This window comes from Carcharhinus amblyrhynchos, chromosome 7 (assembly GCF_965287045.1).
Source record: "Carcharhinus amblyrhynchos chromosome 7, sCarAmb.v2.hapA, whole genome shotgun sequence".
NCBI classification, from domain to species: Eukaryota; Metazoa; Chordata; class Chondrichthyes; order Carcharhiniformes; family Carcharhinidae; genus Carcharhinus; species Carcharhinus amblyrhynchos.
In genome coordinates, this window is record NC_137330.1 from 6260325 (window position 1) to 6279798 (window position 19474).

A 19474-nucleotide genomic window follows, 5' to 3' on the forward strand; every position below is an offset into this window, starting at 1 on the left:
CCTGACTATGTTAATTTGTGCATTATTGGGAATTTTGCACCATGAGGTTTTGCTGATAAATAGTGCTAGATTGAATTTTAAATTTGTATAGTAGGTCATTTTCAGTCAGTAGAAAGACCCAATTAGTTTGGGCTAGATTTAGAACCAAGTCACAGAGGTGAAAAAATTGTCATGTCAAATATACCTTTCAATCGTTCTCTCATGGCTTGTAATCATTTACTCAACTACTTGGTTGTGCTTTTATGTCCTCTTCATTGATGTTGATTTAACAACAGTAAAGACATAAACAGAAGATTGAATCCTTTCATTTCTCACTTTATCTTGTGTCTTTGTTATCAGCAATGATGGAGCACTGTCATATTTAGTCAGAAGGATTGAAGAACAATGCAGCACCAAAGGAGTGGTGCATTGTTGATGATACCACCTTTTGAATGAGACATTAAACCAAACAACTTGCATGACCTTTCAAATGGCCATAAACATTTCCACAGCACTATTTAAAAGAAGAGCATGATTGTTAATCCACAGGACCTCCTGGCCGATGTTTGTCATTTAACTAACATCACTAAAACTAGATTATTTGGTCATTAATATCCATTGCTGTTTGTAAGAATTTGCTGAGTTAAAATTGGTTGTGCATTTCCAGCATTCTAATAATGGCTACACTTCAAAAATGCTTTGCCTGTAAGGGGCTTTGAGATGTCCTCAGGTTGTGCATGGTTCTTCATAAATGCAAGCTATTTTCTTTCTTTGATGCTCTTATAAAGCAGACCATTTCCTACTCTCAGCCCTCTGCATGCAGCCATTGGCTCACAGGTTTGTCTCACCCATTATCATTCCTGAGAAGGAGGGGGTTCTCCTTACCTCTGCTCAAGCCATTGCTCTGCTAACCCAACTTCAACAAAAATTTATTTAAAAGTACCATGAGAAAAATCATTTAAATTAGTCTTAACCTATTTTAAAGATGCTTATAATTTTGAATAGAAGTACTTATTTGAATCGATGACAATTTGGATGCAATGCAGCTGGATCTGCAAACCACTGGTTCAACAGTTCAAGAATTAGCAATCTTTCCATTTATAGAAACAAATTTGGAAGAAGTATGGAAACTTTAACTCACGATCAAGAATTAGCTGAAACTGCTGATGAACTGATATGAAGGAGGAGCAAAGATCAGAAATTATTAGAGATTAGGGATCAGTTGAGATCAGGGAGTGAAGATCAGGATGAGTGGAGATTGGTGAAGAGCGAAATTGGTGAAAATCAGTGATGAGCTGGGATCAGTAATGAAATTACATGCTGAGGGATAGAAACGGGATGGGATGTGACAGTGAGCAGCAAAAATCAGATGAACTGAGTTGGTGGTGAGCTGATGCTGAGATTGAACTGGAACCGGATTGGTGGGGAGCCAGGAAGGAGCAAAGATTGTGAATGAGCTGGGATCAGGAAGGCATTAAGGAGCTGAGATTGGGGATAGACTGAGAATGGTGAGGAGCTGAGATTGACAATAACCAGAACAGGTGAGGAGTTGAGATCAGGAATGAGCTGAGATTGGTGATTAGCTGAGATTGGGGATCAGGTGAAATTGATGAGCTGAGATCAGGGATGAGGTGAGATTGGGAATGAGGTGAGAATAATGAAGAGCTGAGATTGAGGATCAGGTGAGATTGGTGAGGAGATGAGATTGGGGATGAGGTGAGATTGGCGAGGAGATGAGATTGGGGATGTGGTGAGATTGGTGAGATGAGATTAGGAATGTGATGAGATTGGTGAGGAGCTGAGATTCAGATTGAGGTGAGATTGGTAAGGAGTTGAGATTGGGAATGTGGTAAGATTGGTGAGAAGCTGAGACTGGGGATGTGGTGAGATCGGTGAGGAACTGAAATTGGGAATGAGATGAGATTGGTGAGAAACTGAGGTCGGGATAAGGTGAGAATAATGAGCTGAGATCAGAATGAGGTGAAATTAGTGAGGACCTGAGATCAGGGATAATGTGATATGATGAGCTGAGATTGGGGTGAGGTGCAAATAACGAGGAGTTGTGATTGAGGATTAGGTGAAATCAGGGATGATAAAAATTGTTAATGAGCAGAGATCAGCACTGCTACCAAGCACATCTTGCAGGTGCAGCAGGTGGTCAGGAAGGCGAATGGGATGCTGGCCTTCATAGCGAAGGGGATTGAATATAAAAGTAGGGAGGTCTTGCTGCAGCTGTATAGGGCATTGGTGAGGCCGCAGCTGGAGTACTGTGTGCAGTTTTGGGCGCCGCACCTGCGCAAAGATATTTTGGCCTTGGAGGGAGTGCAGAGGAGGTTTACTAGGCTGATACCAGAGTTGAGGGGGTTGAGCTATGAGGAGAGGCTGAATAAACTGGGCTTGTACTCGTTGGAGTTTAGAAGAATGAGGGGAGATCTCATTGAGACGTATAAGATGATGAATGGGATGGATAGGATAGAGGTGGAGAGACTCTTCCTGCTCAAAAAAGACAGCAGGACTAGGGGGCACAGCCTCAAGATAAAGGGGGGGCGTTTTAGAACGGAGTTGAGGAGGAACTTCTTCACTCAAAGGGTGGTGAATCTCTGGAATTCTCTACCCGTTGAAGTGGTGGAGGCTGCCTCGCTAAATATTTTCAAGAAGCAGGTTGATGGGTTTTTGATAAGAGAGGGGATTAAGGGTTATGGGGAGAGGGCGGGAAAGTGGAACTGAGCCACGACAGATCAGCCATGATCTTATTGAATGGCGGGGCAGGCTCGAAGGGCCAGATGGCCTACTCCTGCTGCTATTTCTTATGTTCTTATGTTCTTAAAACATGAAAGAGATTGGGTGTTACTGTGATGCTTTATTACACCAGCTGCCCCATCTTCCGCTACTAAGTGGAGACTTGTGGCTGAGAGTTATGAAACCTCTGGGAAACGGAGGATGAGCTTCGATGGTGCGTCAAACTTTTCTATCTCTTTCATTGGCCCACTCAACTGTTGGTTCACTGCATCGAAGTCAATAATCCTTTTATGGGAAATTTTCTCAACCTTTCTCTATGATGTAGTTGTGCCCCTATCAGAGACTGGACCACGACATACGAGGCGGCGTGACCACAACAGTGGTGCAAGAAGATCAACAATACGACAGCGGCAAAATACAGAGAACAATCAAACTGTTTCTGCAACCTTTGCCAGTTCACCTCAGAGGTAAGCTTTTATTGTCCTGCAATGATAAATTGTAAACTCTACAAATGTACAATTCTGTGAACGTTAAAATCATTGATTCTGAATATAAGCAGGCAGAGTTTTGCCTTGTCCCTCCCACTCCTTGTCCCTACCCATTCCTTGTTGCTCTCATAATTTGTACCTCCTTCTACATCCCATTATCCCTCCTATTCCATCATTCCACTGCCTGTATAGTGGTCCAATTATGCAAGTGTTGGCAGCCATTAAATACCTTGCCTAAGATGCCATTCTTTATCTCTCAGACTGGATGGTGAGTGAGAACAGGCTATTCATCTTTTGAAGCTATCACAGCCGATCTGATGTAAGTCGGTGATGACAGAAGTTGTGAAATCGGATACAGATAGCAGAGTTTTGGATGAGATGGAGTTTATGGAAGGTGCAAGATGGGAGGCCAGCCAGAAGGATATTGGTGTCAAGTCTAAAGTGATAAAGCAGTAAATGAACTGCGATGGGAACAGAAATGTCGAAATAATTTTTTTTTGTGATGGAGAGGGAGATGGGGTTTAGAAGCTCATCTTGATCGGATTGAATGCTAAGATTGGGTGTTGTCTGGGTCAACCTAAAACAATGGGTTTGGACGGAGATGGAATCAATTGCATTGGAAATGATGCATCCCAAATTCCTTGAATTATCTGTGGTTTTGGCCAATTAAGACAGATTTACTGAGTTTTTTTCTCCCTGGCAAAATCTTTCATCTGGTCAAAATATTCCAGGCATGTCGTCTGCAATGTTCAGGTCATTGATTTCAGAATCTACCCCATTATCTTGATCATTTGGGTGCCCTGATTCTTAAACAGTTAATATTGGTTGACTCTTTGGTAATGAATTTAGACTTTTGTCTTTTGCGTGAGCCTTTAAATGGGATTATTTTTCACTTTTGAAATTCTCTTTTGTTTTTCTCTTGTGAAATGGTAATTATAATTCCAATTCATCATCATGTGTCAGGATATGAGCTGAAAATGAATATCTATCTGTATATGACCATCACCTGGTGACGCAAATAGAACAGTCCAAATATAAAGCTTCAAGCTCAGTTGCATATTCTTGATATCTTGCCAGAGGTAAATTAGGAAAGTGAAACTCATGTTTTTTTTAAATTAAATATCAGTCATGTGCAAGTGAGCACAATACACACTTTTCTCCTGTCATCTCCTGAAACAAAGGTTGGAAGATAATTGTCAATGTGACTGAGTGCTAATATTTTGGCCCAATATTTGCTCCAGGTACAGGAGTGCAGAGATGTTTCCTGGCTCTGAAATGAGGCCTGAATGTTGGAATTGGCGGCAGGCGGGGTTAGAGGTTAGACCCCTGACCCCAGGAATGAGTGCAGAGGCTGTGGGGGTAGGACTGGGTGGAAGCCCTCCTTCCGTGCAGTGGTATTTTGTTGAAGTTATTTTAAAAAAGAATAAACAAAAAAAAGCCCACCAGCCCTCACTCCTCACATGCTTCCTATGCTACATCCAAGCCAATCTGTGCCACATCATGCCTCCCGACCCCATTGCTCCTCATATGCTCCCATGTCATCCTTTGCTCTTCTATCCACTCACTATGATACCTCATGCCTCTATATCACTCTATGCCTCTTGAATCCCCCATGACCTGTCACAACCCCCATGTCAACCCATGACCTGAATTATTTCCGTGGCCCTTTGTCGCCCCATGCCAATTTGTGCCAATTCATGCCAACCCATATCCTCTGCTCACCACCCTTTGCCATTACTCCCTCCATGTTAACTTGCCTAGTCCCAAATGTGGGAAAGCTTCAAGGGAGCCATGCTGACCTAAAATAGTTATATCTATTGATGTGATGTAATTATTTTTCAAAAATCTTATTGATAAAAATCCATTCAATACATTGAAATTCCTTCCATGGACTTCTCATGAAAACAAACATTTCTATTCTATAACTACATGGAACTGTCAATCAAGCTGCTCAGCTAACAGGCACCTCAATGCAGTAATATTAGGTTGTAAATCATAATGATGACTAGCATGGTTAGAAGATTGGCTGACTGGCAGAATGATGTGGAGATACTGGCTTTGCTCTGGGGTAAATACAGTAAGAAGTCTCACAATACCAGGTTAAAGTTGAACAGGTTTATTTGGTAGCATAAGCCACTAGCTTTCGGAGCGCTGCCCTTTCATCAGATGAGTGGGAGTTCTGTTCACAAACAGGTACAGACAATGTAAGTGGAAAGAAGGTTAAGCACAGGTTAAAGAGATGTGCATTCTCTCCATATCACACTATCTGTAATCCCCACGACTTGCCTGGGCTTGCAAAATCTCATTAACTGTCCTGGCTGGAGACAATATACATCTCTTTAACCTGTGCTTAATTCTTTCTCCACTCACATTGTCTGTACCTTTAAGACTTGATTACCTGTAAAGACCAGCATTCCAACCATTATTTTGTAAATTGAGTTTGTGTCTTTGTATGCCATGTTTGTGAACAGAACTCCCACTCTCACTCCCGTTTGTGGAGAACTCCCACCCACCTGACAAAGGAACAGTGCGTTCCGAAAGCTTGTGGCATTTGCTACAAATAAACCTGTTGGACTTTAAGCTGGTGTTGTGAGACTTCTTTCTGTTTCACAATAGCAGGCGATGACTAGTGCAGTTCCACAGAGGTCAGTTTTGGGACCACTACTTTTCACTTTATACGTCAATGATGTAGATGAAGGAACTGAGGATATTGTGGCTAAGTTTGCAGATGATACAAAGACAGATGGAGGAGCAGGTAGTGTTAAGGAGGCAGGGAGACCTCAAAAGGACTTGGACAGGTTAGGAGAGTGGGCAGAGAAGTGGCAAATGAAATACAGTATGGAGAAATGTGAGGTTATGCATTTTGGTAGAATGAATAGAGACATAGACTATTTTCTAAATGAAGAGAGAATTCAGAAATCAAACTCAAAGGGACTTGGGAGTTCTAGTTCAGGATTCTCTTACGGTTAACCTGCAGATTGAGTTAATAGTTAGGAAGATAAATGCAATGTAAGCATTCATTTTGAGAGGATTAGAATACAAAAATAGGGATATACTGCAGAGGCTTTATAAGGCTCTGATTAAACTACATTTGGAATATTGTGAGCAATTTTGGGCTCATATCTAAGGGAAAATGTGCTGGCTTTGAATAGGGTCCAGAGGAGGTTCACAAAAACGATCCTGAGAATGAAAGCCTTGATGTATGAGGAGTGTTTGAGCCTATTCGATGGAGTTTAAAAGGATGGGAGAGATCTCATTGAAGCTTACAGAATAGTGAAAGGCCTAAATAGAGTGGACGTGTGGAAGATGTTTCCATTAGTAGGAGAGACTGGGATCCGAGGGCACAACCTTAGAGTAAAGGAACCAAGATGAGGAGGAATTTCTACAGCCAGGGGCTGGTGAATCTGTGGAATTCATTGCCACAGAAGGCTGTGGCGACCAAGTCACTGAGTGTATTTAAGACAGATAGAAAGTTATGGGCTAAAGGCGGGAGAATGGGGTTGAGAAACCTATCAGCCTTGCTCCTGTAAGTCAACAACTATTGGGATATATGTTGTAATTCAGGGTTCCTGGGAACTTGGAACTGCATGAATCAGGTCTGATGCTCTGGGTGTCTCACTTAGAGAGATCATGGTGTGACTGGTATGGAAAATGTTTTAAAAGTGTCACTCTTGTGAAGTAGGTATTGCTGTTCTGAAGTCAGGCAGAGTATTGGGAAAAGAGAAGATTGACGGATAACCTGAAAGAGGTCTTAAATATTATGGAAAGGTTTGACAGGGTAAATATAAAGAAGACATTTCTACTTGTGAGGGAGACTAAAACTAGAGGTACTAAATATAAAATAGTCATAAATCTATCAGAGAATTCAGAAAAAACATCATTACTCAAAAAGTGGTCAGAATGTGAAATTTGCTACCCCTTGGAGCAGTTGATTGAACCAGTAGAATAGATACATTGAAGTAAAAGCTAGAGAAGGCAATCAAAAATTTGCTGTTCGGATTAGATAGAGTTAGAGGAGGCTCTTATTAAATCATTAAAACAATCACAGAATGTCTGCTTTTGTACTAGAAATATTAAGCCTATATGTTTGGCTGTACTGTGCTTGATTGAGGACATTTATTGCCGGCGCTAGCAAGAATTTCTTTCTCAGGAAATAACATCTCACACCTGGATGAGCACAGGAATATGTAACAAAAATAATCTATTTTTGTTTATATCTAAGGAGATGAACTATCATACTAATTTGAGATAGTTGTGCTCACTGTTTTGTCCACTTAAATTCCTGGGTAATAATTTACAGTTCACAGGATAACCAAGAAGTGCAGAACCACTCTTGTTCATTACAATGGGGGAGCTCCATGTGTCCAAGTGATAGTCCAAAACATGAAGCTGCGTCACACCATGATACCTCCACTGGTGCCACACATTTCTTTGTAGATGAGCTTGGTGAGTATTTTTTGGTGGTGAGTAAATGCAATTTCTGTGCATAGAATGGAAGCATGTTGTATGTTGTTTATAAAGGTTAGATTGAATGAAAGATCAGACATGGATATAAGCTTGTATTTTTCCCAATTTCTCTTCCTTTTCTTGCTGTTTAGGACATCATCTCCCAGTTGAAATTGGGCTAGGATTACTGGAGGCCACTAAGATACCCCAAGAAGATTGCCTTCCTTCCCCTCTGTGGGAAAGTGCCTTTGATCAGCACCCCTGCTGAGATTCACAATCAGGGTCTGCAGTGCACAACATTGAATTTTAATCCGTGTCCTTAAAGTGTTGCCTGGGCTTCTGGATTACCAGTGCAACAACATTACCACTATACCGACATTACCACTACACCAACATCCTCCCCTTGAAGCAACATAAGGGATATTAGAATAGGTCACCAAAAGCTTAGTCCAAAATAATGCCCTAAAGAAGGGGAAAGAGCTCGAGCAATGAAAAGTGGAGGTTTGGGGAGAGAATTCCAAAGCTTGAAGGCATCGTCATCAGTCAATGGTAGAAAAATAAAACTCAAGAAGCCAGAATTAGATGAGTGCGAAGTTCATGGAGAGTTGTATGGTTAGACTAGATTTCAGGAGTAGGGAGAAATTTAAAAGAAGATGAGAATTTTATAATTGAATAATTGCCAGAGAGTAGAGGGTTAAATTTGAAAATGAATAAAACAGTGAAATACTGTGTCATTTCATCCTTAGGAGCAGTAAGGTCATACACGTTTGGTCTTGAAAGCAGAGGCTTTGAAAATTCATTGGAAAATCCTCTAAGTTCAGAACATATTCAAAGTTCATGGTAAGTATGTTTGATTTTCTCAATGGTTCCACTAATAAGATATGATTCAGAAGATCAACACACCCCTTTGAAAATGATGAATTATATATCAGATCAGGAGAAAGTGATAAATTAATCACTGTGCCGAGTACTTTTGTCCAGCTGTTAGAAAAAGGACAACAGAATATGTTAAGAACTTGTGAATGATTGACCAGTGTCATGTTAGGCAACTCAGGTCCATCAGAAACAGGGTTGAAGTGTGCTGGGATTATTCTTTGGCTCCAGATCAGTTGTATATGTATCATCCTACAGTGCAGAGGGAGGCCATTCGGCCCATTGAGTCTGCACCTGACCACAATCCCACCTAAGCCCTATCCCTATAGCTCATGCATTTACCCCCGCTAGTCCTCCTGACACTAAGGGGCAATTTAGCATGGCCAATCCACACATCTTTGGACTGTGGGAGGAAACCATGCAGACATGGGAAGAATGTGCAAACTGCACACAGACAGTGACCCAAGCCGGGAATCAAATCAGGTCCCTGGCGCTGTGAAGTAGCAATGCTAGCCACTGTACCACCTGATTAATTGGCACAAAAGATGATTTTAAATTTTCTTGTGAAGGTGCTAGTTGTTTTTTTTTTCATTTTGCTACTGGATCTCGTAAAATAATGATACATGGACTCTTCCATTGCATTCCCAGTCTCGTTGCTCACGACCCAAGATAGGATCACCAGTGAATCACAGCTGATGTTTATTGATGCTTCACGGTGTTTGACATACAAATGGGATGTTATCCTCGGCATCCAGAGGACTAGAATTGAAGGGGTTAGACGTTACTTTGCAGTTGTACAAAGCCTTAATTAAACCACATCTGGAGTATGTGAGCAGCCTGGGCACCACATCTTCGGAAGGGTTTATTGACCTTGGAGTCAGTTTACCAGAATTATATCTGGACATTACGGGCTAAATCACAAGGAGAGATTACATAAACTAGGGTTATATTCTCTTGAATTTAGCAGTAGAGACCTGTTTGGAGTTTGCAAGATATTAAGGAGAACGGACAGGGGAGATGGAAACTATGTCCATTAGTTGTGAGGTCTAGGATTAAGGAATATAATCTAAATATTGGAGCCAAAGTTTTCATGAGTAAAGTAGGAAGCATTCCTTCACATAAAGGATGGTAGAAGTTTGAAACTCTTGATGTTAGATCAATTATTAATTTAAAATTTTCAACTGATTTTTGTCAAACTGAGGCTGCTTTTCCTCTCTCAGCCAGACATTAAAAGATTCCATGATACTATTTTAAAGAAGAATGAGTGTTCTTCTAATGTCCTGGCCAATATCTATCCCTTAACCAATACCTAATAAGATTAGATTATCTTGTTGTTTATTTTGTTGCTGTTTGTGGGACCTTGCAAATTGTGTAACCGTGTTTCCTACATTACAGCAGCTACTACACTTCAAAAATACTTCACAGTTGCAAAAAACTTTGGGAAGTCCATTGATAGTGAATTGGGGCTAGAAAACTGCATGTTTTTCTTTAACTGGTGAAATAATCAAAGATTGTTTCAGCTCACCCTCACTAGAGGGTGCTGTAGTGATTTCAATCTTTTATCATCAAAACTGTTGTTCACTATCAGCATTGAACAAAAACCCGGTGATTTAATGATAACTATTAATAGGGTTCTTAAAAATATGTGGTCTATTTTAAAATAACATGTCTCTTCTATTTTTCCTCCCACCATCTCTTGCCCAACCATCACTCAGCATAGGACATGAATGTGGATATGTTTGTTTATTAAAAGCCTTCATCCATGCTGCCCTGAAATTCCATCTTATCTCCAGTATACTACAGTATAGAAGCCTAAGGGGCAATTTAATTGAGGTGTTTGAGATTCATAAATAATTTGATAGGGCAGATAGAGACAAACTATTTCCTCTACTGGGAGAGTCCAGGAAAGGTGGGTAAATGGAGTTAGGGTGTAGATCAACCATATTCTAAGTAAATGAGAAAACTGGTTTAAGGGACTGAATGACATTTTCCTCTTCTTACATATCGCAAGCTGTGGGACATTGTGGTCCCATTAATTATGAACTACTTTGCTTTGGATTTTAAAACACTTAGCAATTCTTACAATTCAAACCCATATTCTACAGAATCCTAGTGACTGCTTGGAGGGGATCACGAGGAGGGGAATCCTATTATCTAAGAGGGTGAGGACCACACTTGCTCCGTAGACCATGGGTTTGGTGCTTGATTTGAGGTCTCTGTCTTTGAACACTCAGGCTTCTAAAGACTGAACTGGCATATTGGAGTCGATGCTGGACTCAATTGTCGAAGTCTGCTCGTGCTGACAGGAGGCTCCCGAGGTGTGCAAAATGATCCACATTGTCTAAGGGCTCACAGTGGTTCTTGATGGTTCAGGGGCAGTTTTGTATGGCAGCAGCATGCTGGCAGAGAACCTTTGTTTTCCATTTGTTTATTCTGAGGTCCGTTCTCTCATATACCTCAGTGAATGCAATCGATAGGGCTTTGTAGCTTGGCCTCTGAGTGTGCACGCATGTGCTCTTGTGCTCTTGTACTGCAGCTTGATGACAGAAGCTGGGGTGGTCTTGGTTATGACCTGGAGACATCAGAGATTGAAAAGCTGAAAAGCTAACCACTTATCTGGCAGGTTAGCTCCACTCCAGTGGAGAGCCTCAAGATGATGAGGTGGAATGTTGCTGTGAGGAAGATAGAGATGAGCACTAGTGCGATGATGCAGCCCCTGTTTGACCCCGGTTTGCACATGTATTGGCTCTGTGGTGGGTTTTGTTGGAGAGAATCCTGGCTTACATCTCATTGTGGAGAATGGTGACGAATTTCTGTGGGCAGCCGAATTTGAGGATGTTCCACAATCACTCATGGTAGACAGAGTTGAAGGCCCATGCCAGACATAAGAAGACCATCTGTAGAGGTTGCTGTTGCTCCCTGTACTTTTCCTGGATTTGCCGCGCACCGAAGATTATGTCCATTGTGCCTCTTGATGGTCAGAAGCCACACTGAAACTCGGGGAGAAGCTCTTCAACCACTGAGAGGCAGTTGAGGAGGATTCTCACAGTGACCTTTCCTGTAGCAGAGAGTAGGAAGATCAATCTGTAATTTCTGCAGTCAGACCTGCCTCCTTTCTTGAAGACAATCACAATTAAGGCATCTCTGAGATCTTCCAACATGCACTGTTCTTCCAGACAAGGGAGATGAGGTAGTGAATTCTTGTCAAGAATGCCTCGCCATCACATTGTAATATTTCAGTGGGGATTCCATCTGTTTTAGAGCCTTGTTGTTTTCAGCTGTCAGATGTTTCTTTTGACCTCATGGCAAATTGGGGTTGTGCTCAGATGGTGTCAGGTAGTGTGTTATTGGATATTGTCAAGAGCATTTGCATTGAAGTCTACACCTTGGTTGAGGAGTCCTCGGAGAGCTGACATTGAGTCTCATGCAGCAAAGTTTTTTTCTGCCTCTGCCAGTTACATGCCAGCGTGATGGAGATGGCAGAGCAGATTAGTCAGTAGTCAGTCCAGCAGTCATTGGCTTCAGTCATGAGCAGGTGATGTGGAATTCTTTCCAATCCCTTGCTCAGATGATGATATAGTCAGGTGCCAGTGCTTGGAATAGGGCTGTTGCCATGAGATCTTTTGCTTGTCCTTCTGGTGGAACAGGTGTTTATAATGACTAGGTCATGTCTGGGGCTAGAGTGAAATGGGGAACACAGTTTCAGGAAAGGTGTGATCACAGTTCTCCTAGGCTAACTGTAGGGGATTTTAAAATTTTGAGAGGAGTTTTGATTCAGTAGATATGGAGAAACGTCTCCGCTGGCAGGATGGTCAGTAATTAGAGGACATAGACAAAACAACCAGAGGCAATTGTAAATTGTAATCTGGAAGGCATTTCCCAGAATGGTGATGGAGACATACTCAATAGTGACTTCCAAAAGCTAAGTAGATAAATACATTAGAAATAAATTGCAGGGACTGTAGGTAAAGAGCGGGGGTGTGGAAGTAATTAAATAGCTCTTTCAAAAAACTGACACAGGCATGTTTGGTCGAATGGCCTCCTACTGCTCTGTAATATTATATGATTCCAAATATAAAAATCTGTCTTTAGGCGTGCTTTTGGTTTTCTCTACTTCATTTTAAAAAATTTGCTTCATTTCTGTATTCACTTTTATGTTGCTCTCTCTTACACTCTCAACCACTCTGCTGTGTTACTCATTCTATGCAATCTAATCTCCCCAGGTGAATCAACAATCAGCCTTATGGGACACCAAGAAATTGCAAGCTCCTCAGATTTACCTCAATAATGATTACCTCGATAATATTGTGCCTTATTTTTCTGTTCTGTAATTAAATGCAAGAACTCTATTTTAAAAAAAAGTGTGCGTTTAAATGGCAATGGGCCTTTAATGTGTGGTTAGCAGCAGAAGTCTAGATAGCATCACTCTTCACATGTTTTTCACTTCAGGGATCATCAGCCCAACTCCCACAGTTATCCTTCAGCAGATGGCCACAACGGGGCAGAGGAAACGATAGATGAGCCACCCCATCAACAACAGCCAGTTGTATTGCAGAGAATGCGAATTAGAAGATATTCAGAAGCACGGCAGGTAGGCAATGGGCCGTGCAGAAATTAATGCCAAATATCTCATTGTGTCGAAACAAAATAATTGAAGATGGGCTGCCAATTTCAGTGAAGATATACATAAGGATGTTATCTTGACAACTAATTTCAAAATGCTAGAAGTTAAATATACCTTTTACAATTTGAGATATGCATTCCAATATTAAAATTCATCCTTCAAAGCAAAAATGCCACAAATGCTGAAACTTTGAAATAACGTAGAGCAGGTCAGACATGTTCATTGACTCTGTTCCTCTCTCACAGATTCTGCCTGGACTGCTGTATTTTCAGCGTTTCCATTTTTAAAAATTTCCTTTCCTTAATTACAGCTTTCATTAAAAGAACACAAAACATAAACGGAATCGGTTAACTTTTGTAAGCAAGTGTGGTAATCAGTGTGGGCCCCTTGACTTAATGTCACTTTGTGTATAACCGTGACAAACTATCTTATATCCGGACTGCCTGGATCATCCAACTCAAAAGCATCTTCCTGCCTCCTCTTCATATCCTTTGACCTCTTTTACCCCAAGAGCTGTATCTAACTCCTTGAAAGCATACAATATTTTGGTTTCAATTGCATTCTGCGGTAGCAAATTCCATAGGCACACCACTCTCTGGGTGAAGAAATTTTTTCTCATCTCAGTCCTAAAGGTTTACCCCTTATGCCTAGACTATGATCCCTGGTTCTGGACTGCCCCACCATCGGGAGCAGCTTTCCTGCCTCTAGTCCTGTTAGAACTTTATAGGTTTCTACGAGATCCCTCCTCTTCTGAACTCCAATGAATATAATCTGAACCGACTCGATCTCTCCCTATACTTCAGATCTCAATCCCAAGAATCAGTCTGGAAAACCTTTGTTGCACTGCTTCTATAGCAAGAACAGCCTTCCTCAGATAAAGAAACCAAAACTGCTTGCAGTTTTCCAGGTGTTGCTTCACCAAGGCCCTGTCTAATTGCAGCAAGACATCCATGCTTCTGTACTCAAATCCACTCACTATGAAGGCCAACATGCCATTTGTCTTGCTGCACCTGCATGCTTACCTTCAGTGACTGGTATACAAAGACATCCAGGTATCATTCCCCTCTCTCAATTTATAGCCATTCAGATAATAATCTGTCTTCCTGATTTTGCTACCAAAGTGGATAATCTCATATTTATCCATGTTATAGTGCATCAGCGATGCATTTGCTCACTTACTCAGCTTGTCCAAATCACACTGAAGCATCTGTACATCCTTCTCATAGCTCACTCTCCTACCCAGCTTTGTATCATCTGCAAATTTGGAGATATTGCATTTAGTTCCCTCATCTAAACCATTAATGTATATTGTGAATAGCTGGGGTCCTAGCACTGATCCCTGCTATATCCCAGTTATAGGTTAACCTGTTAAGATCACCATACTTTCCCAGCACAGAGGATTGAAGGCTTCCGAAATAGAATCTCTCTACTCATCAAGCTGTTGACATATCTGGAGTCAAACAGGAAGAATCCAATTTCTTGTGATGTAGATCAACCCTCTGAGTCCAAAAATGAGAAGGTATTGGCAATGCTAAATTATCCCTGAGTGTCCAAAGATGTATAGGTTATGTGGATTTGCCATGGTAAATGTGTGGAGTTAAGGGGATAGGGGTGAGGGGGGCTGGGTGTGGTGCTTTTTCAGAGAGTCAGTGCAGACTTGATGGGCTGAATGGCCTCCTTCTGCACTGTAGGGATTCATTGGTACTATGATATTAGCCAGATCAGTGTGGATTTTCTGAGAATCAATTCTGTCCCAATCATCATTTGAAGCCAACTAGATCCCAATCAGACACTTTACATCTCACCATCCCCAATTCCAATAGAAGTACCATAACAAGCTGGCATTTGATTTGGTTGAGCAGTATGAGACAAGTGTGGACATAATATCTCAAGTTCTATTTGTTGGTGAGATGGGGCTTTTGCAGCAGATAGTTGCCTCCCTACGGAATAGGGACTGAATCACAGACCACGCGTCACGTTTAATCTCCTGTGAATTAAAATGGAAGTCTACTTTCTCGCACTATCCCCAAATCTCTTAATTCCCTCAATGTCCAAAAATCTATTGATTTCAGTCTTGAATTTATTAAACAACTAAGAATTAGCAGGCCCTCTGAGGCAGAGAATTCCAAAATTTTAGAACCCTCTGAGTGAGGAGTTTTTCCGCATTTGTGCCATAAATGGCTGACCACTTATCCTGACCCTGTGACCCCTCCTTCTAATTAGGAGAAATGACCTATCAGTAGCTGACATAGAACAATTTCATTTCCAGCTAATATGGGTAAAGTAAAATTCAATGAGCCATGTAGAGAAGGCTTAGCTGTGTATTTTGGATGGTTGTTCTAATTTTTTGCTTATATAAATATCCTTTTATCTCTGAAGGGAGGGGCTGTGAATCGTGAATCAACTGTTAAAGTAATAGAGGAAAAGCCCAACTGCAAACAGTCCTACAGGTTTTGGATTTTACCTGGCAAGTGGGTGGAAATTTGTTATGATCGCCTGGCTTTATTGACTTTACTTGACAGGTATTTATCTTCTTGGCTTTTAAAGTTTCTATCACTTCATAGAACTCTGCATTGTTACAGTCCATAAGAAATGATGATGTTGCACATGAAACAGTCCTTGTTCATGTGCAGCAAGACCTGGACAATATCCAGGCTTGGGCTGGTAAGTGACAAGAAATATTCGTGCCACACAAGTCCCAGGCAATGCTCATCTCCAACAAGAGAGAATCGATTTTGACATTTGATGGGATTATCATCGCCTAACTCCCTGCCCCGCCCCACCCTGCCCCCTCCCCCATCAACATGCATTGACTGAAACTGAACTGGAGCAACTATATAAATGCTATGCTTCAAGAACATGTCAGAGGCTGGAACCTCTGAGGCAAGTAATTCACATCTTGATTCCCCAATGCCTGTCCACCATCTGCAAAGATCAAGCCAGGATATGATGGATACTCTCCACTTGCCTGGGTGTGTGCAGCTCCATGACACTCAAGCTTGATACCATGATAGCTATCCTGAACTTACTAATTTAAACTTCTGATCCCTTGTACCAGTTGGAACTGGAGTTAATGTAAAGCAAGTTTCTACATTAATGTATCCATAAAATGGCAGAGTTATGGCAGCTGACTGAGGAAACTTCCACTGGGAGCTGCCACATGGATCGTTTGATTGTTCAATTACTCACTTTATTACAAAATCCACAAAAGGCATTGCCCATCCAAACCTGTTCATTGTAAATGATCCAAACAGCACACTGGATGTTGAAGTCATGGCACACTGACAGGCGGTGACAACTGAATGACTTAGTTTGATTGGAAATTCAGTAAAATCAAAAATATAGGAACCAACTATCTTGTAAATGTCAGTGAGGTCATCGTTTTGACATTTCCTTTCAAGATCTAACTTTCTCTAGTCTTTCCCTGTTAATTATCTGTACTCCACCCCTCCCTCCCCCACTTAACCCCCCTTACTCAATGCCACCCGCTGAGTAGTCCCCTACAATGCAATTCCTCTAGCAAGTAGTCATTTTCTGTTTCTCATCCAGTTTGATTTTCATATTCCAATATCATGCATGGGTAGTATTATACATTTAATGGTGATCCATTTTATTCTCTGTTGAGGTGTTGTTGAACACTAATCTTCCCTTAGCAATTTGTTGAGGTTGTTCCTTTATACTTTTAAATTAAGCCCATTTAAAGTAATGGGCAATACCTAGCTCCTGTATCTTTGGTTTCATTGAATTGAAGACCAGGGTTAAATCATTCAGTGGTCACTGCCCTGTCAGTGTGCCATAACTCCCACATCCCTGTATTGTTTGGATCATTTGCAATTACTAGGTCTAGATGAGCCACAGATTTTCTGATGTGCTGAGTCATGCAACAATCACAGAATCCATGTGGTAACTCCCACTGGCAATTTTACCCATGGTTCTCTCAATCAGCTGCCATAACTCCAGGTACACTGCGTTAAAAATAGTTACCATTGATTTTTTAGTGGCTAATCAGGAGAACGACAGAGGAGATTCACTCCACCTGTTTCCAAATTGCCATGTGTTTCCTCCAGTGTATATTAAGCAAACTAAAGCTTCCATTTAAACTAATTTATGAGCAACGTTCAAATAACATGTATTATATTTTCACAGGAATCAAGAAATTGGGGAAAACGTGCTAGCAGTTTGCTTGGCTGTTCTTGTTGCCCTTCTCGGATTCAATCTCCTTAACCAAGGATTTTTCAAGGACCTGTCAGTCTTCCACTTCTGCCTGGTTATTGCAAGCTGTCAATATTCCTTGTTAAAAGTAAGTGTAAACATTGTGTCCTGTCCAATTTTAATGCTGGTAATGTGTCACAGGTCTTGATGACTCTTTTCTTGTCCTGTTTCAGAGTGCTCAGCCTGATCCTGCATCACCTGTACACGTGAGTTATGAAAACCAGTTTTGAAGGGCAAATGCCTAGACTTCAACCCAATGACTCCATGTGATTTAGCCCTTCCAGAATGACAATCCTACTACCTTCCCATGACACTATCTAGCTTATTCTTGGCCTCAACCACTTACCCAGTTCCAGTAAATCACTTTCTGGCTGATGTAATTGTCCTGCAGACCCCTGTTAGATTGAGGCCATTTCCCAACACATGATGATCCAAGATAGACTTGCCAGCTTCAGGGTGGGGTTGAAAACTCTGGTTAGACATTGTCCTACAGGTGTCATCACATGATCATCTGCCTCCAACCACTCCATCCTCACACCTCTGCCATTGGTCATTTGACACATCTGTCTTCACGGTGCCTCACCCCCACAATATTTCCATTATTGCTCACTGACATATCCATCCTTGCGATATGTGACTTCCCAGCCATTTGTAAAGTGTGCAGACACTTCATTATGCAATTTGATGATTTTTGGATGCCAATCAAAAAGTCTGAATTCCCTTTTTACATAGTTTGATTGCTCACAACCATTATTTTCTAATAATTCATTTTGAAAACTTCACAAATTTTAATCATCACCCCCAAACCCTGATTTTCTCCTGGATATTTGGCTCGCACAGTAAAAAGTCTGACAACACCAGGTTTAAGTCCAACCGATTCATTTGATAGTACACTCACTAGCTTTCGGGGTTAGTCCCTTCATCAGGTGAATGGAGAGTTCTGGCCTCAGACAGAGCATATAAAGCACAGACAGTTTACAGATTACTGATCAGAATGCGAATCGTTACACCTAACCTGCTGTTCAAGTAACCTGGTGTTGTCAGACTTTTTACTGTGTTTACCCCAGTCCAACGCCGGCATATCCACATCATATTTGGCTCGCAGCTGTGTTCAGGAGAGGACTCTCTGGCTTCCAAAGGCTCCAGGACAATCCTGGAGCATTGGCAATCAATCCTCAGTGTAGGTGATTGACAAGACTGCATTTATTGACCATCCCATATTGCCCTCAGTGCAGATTAACCAACCATGTAAGGTATCAGAGGTAGAATCCAACTGCATATGGAGATCAGGTTCCCTTCCTGAAGACTGTAATGAACCAGATGGGTTTGATCTGCTGACAACTCTCAAATCACCAGATTTATGGAATTCAGTTTCTTAACACGGCATGCTGGGGCTTGGATTCACAACTTCTGGTCAAGAAATACTTTGAATTATCATAACCTTGATTTTCCCTCTTCTCCTGGTGTTGTATGTAATCTGATTCGCTTTCATTAGCTAACCCTACATCCTGAGCAGTAATGTGAAACTCAAAAGAAAGTAGCAAATATTCTGATGGTGTGCAGAAAATAAATTTGTGTGCACCTTTTGGAGGAATGGATAGGGGCTTATGTTTTGCAGAGCTCAATGGTGTTGTTGAGAATTAAGTCATATTATAGTTATTCCTAAAATGCTCCATATGTAGAGGTAGCACGTTCAATGAAGAAGGAAAACAGGCATAGGTGTATCATGAGTAAGGCAGATATAATGGCTGGTGTAAAATGAGTTTTAATAAAATGGGGTATATGACAGGCAAATGTAATGGGAAACTTAGAAAGGCGAGTATATGAGGGCAGCAATGTATAATGAGTAGGGGTATAAAATAGGGGTGTATAGCAGCCAGGTGTACAACAGACAAGAGTATGTAAGCAGCAAATCAGGAGAATATAATGGCTAAGTGTGTTCAATGCAGTGTTTGACAAGCAGGGTTGTGTAACCGATGGGGTTGTTCAACATGCCTGAGAAGTGAATTATGGGTGTGGTGTAAAACGGGCAGGTTTTCAATAGGCATGTATTGTAATGACCAAATGTATGACAATTGGGTGTTTAACAGGCAAATGATATGTCATGGGCTGG

At 41.3% G+C, this 19474-nt stretch overlaps 1 protein-coding gene across 1 annotated transcript in view; it reads left to right on the forward strand.

Annotated features, from left to right (window-relative positions):
- The window catches only part of LOC145345344 (pecanex-like protein 2), a 220115-nt gene that overhangs the window by 52196 nt on the left and 148445 nt on the right, over positions 1-19474 (forward strand). Inside the window, exons 8-14 of the mRNA XM_080193158.1 lie at positions 3044-3185; positions 7507-7652; positions 8399-8492; positions 12975-13116; positions 15529-15671; positions 17296-17449; positions 17535-17567. Coding sequence (XP_080049284.1) covers positions 3044-3185; positions 7507-7652; positions 8399-8492; positions 12975-13116; positions 15529-15671; positions 17296-17449; positions 17535-17567 — 854 coding nt within the window. The remainder of the gene's footprint in view (positions 1-3043; positions 3186-7506; positions 7653-8398; positions 8493-12974; positions 13117-15528; positions 15672-17295; positions 17450-17534; positions 17568-19474) is intronic.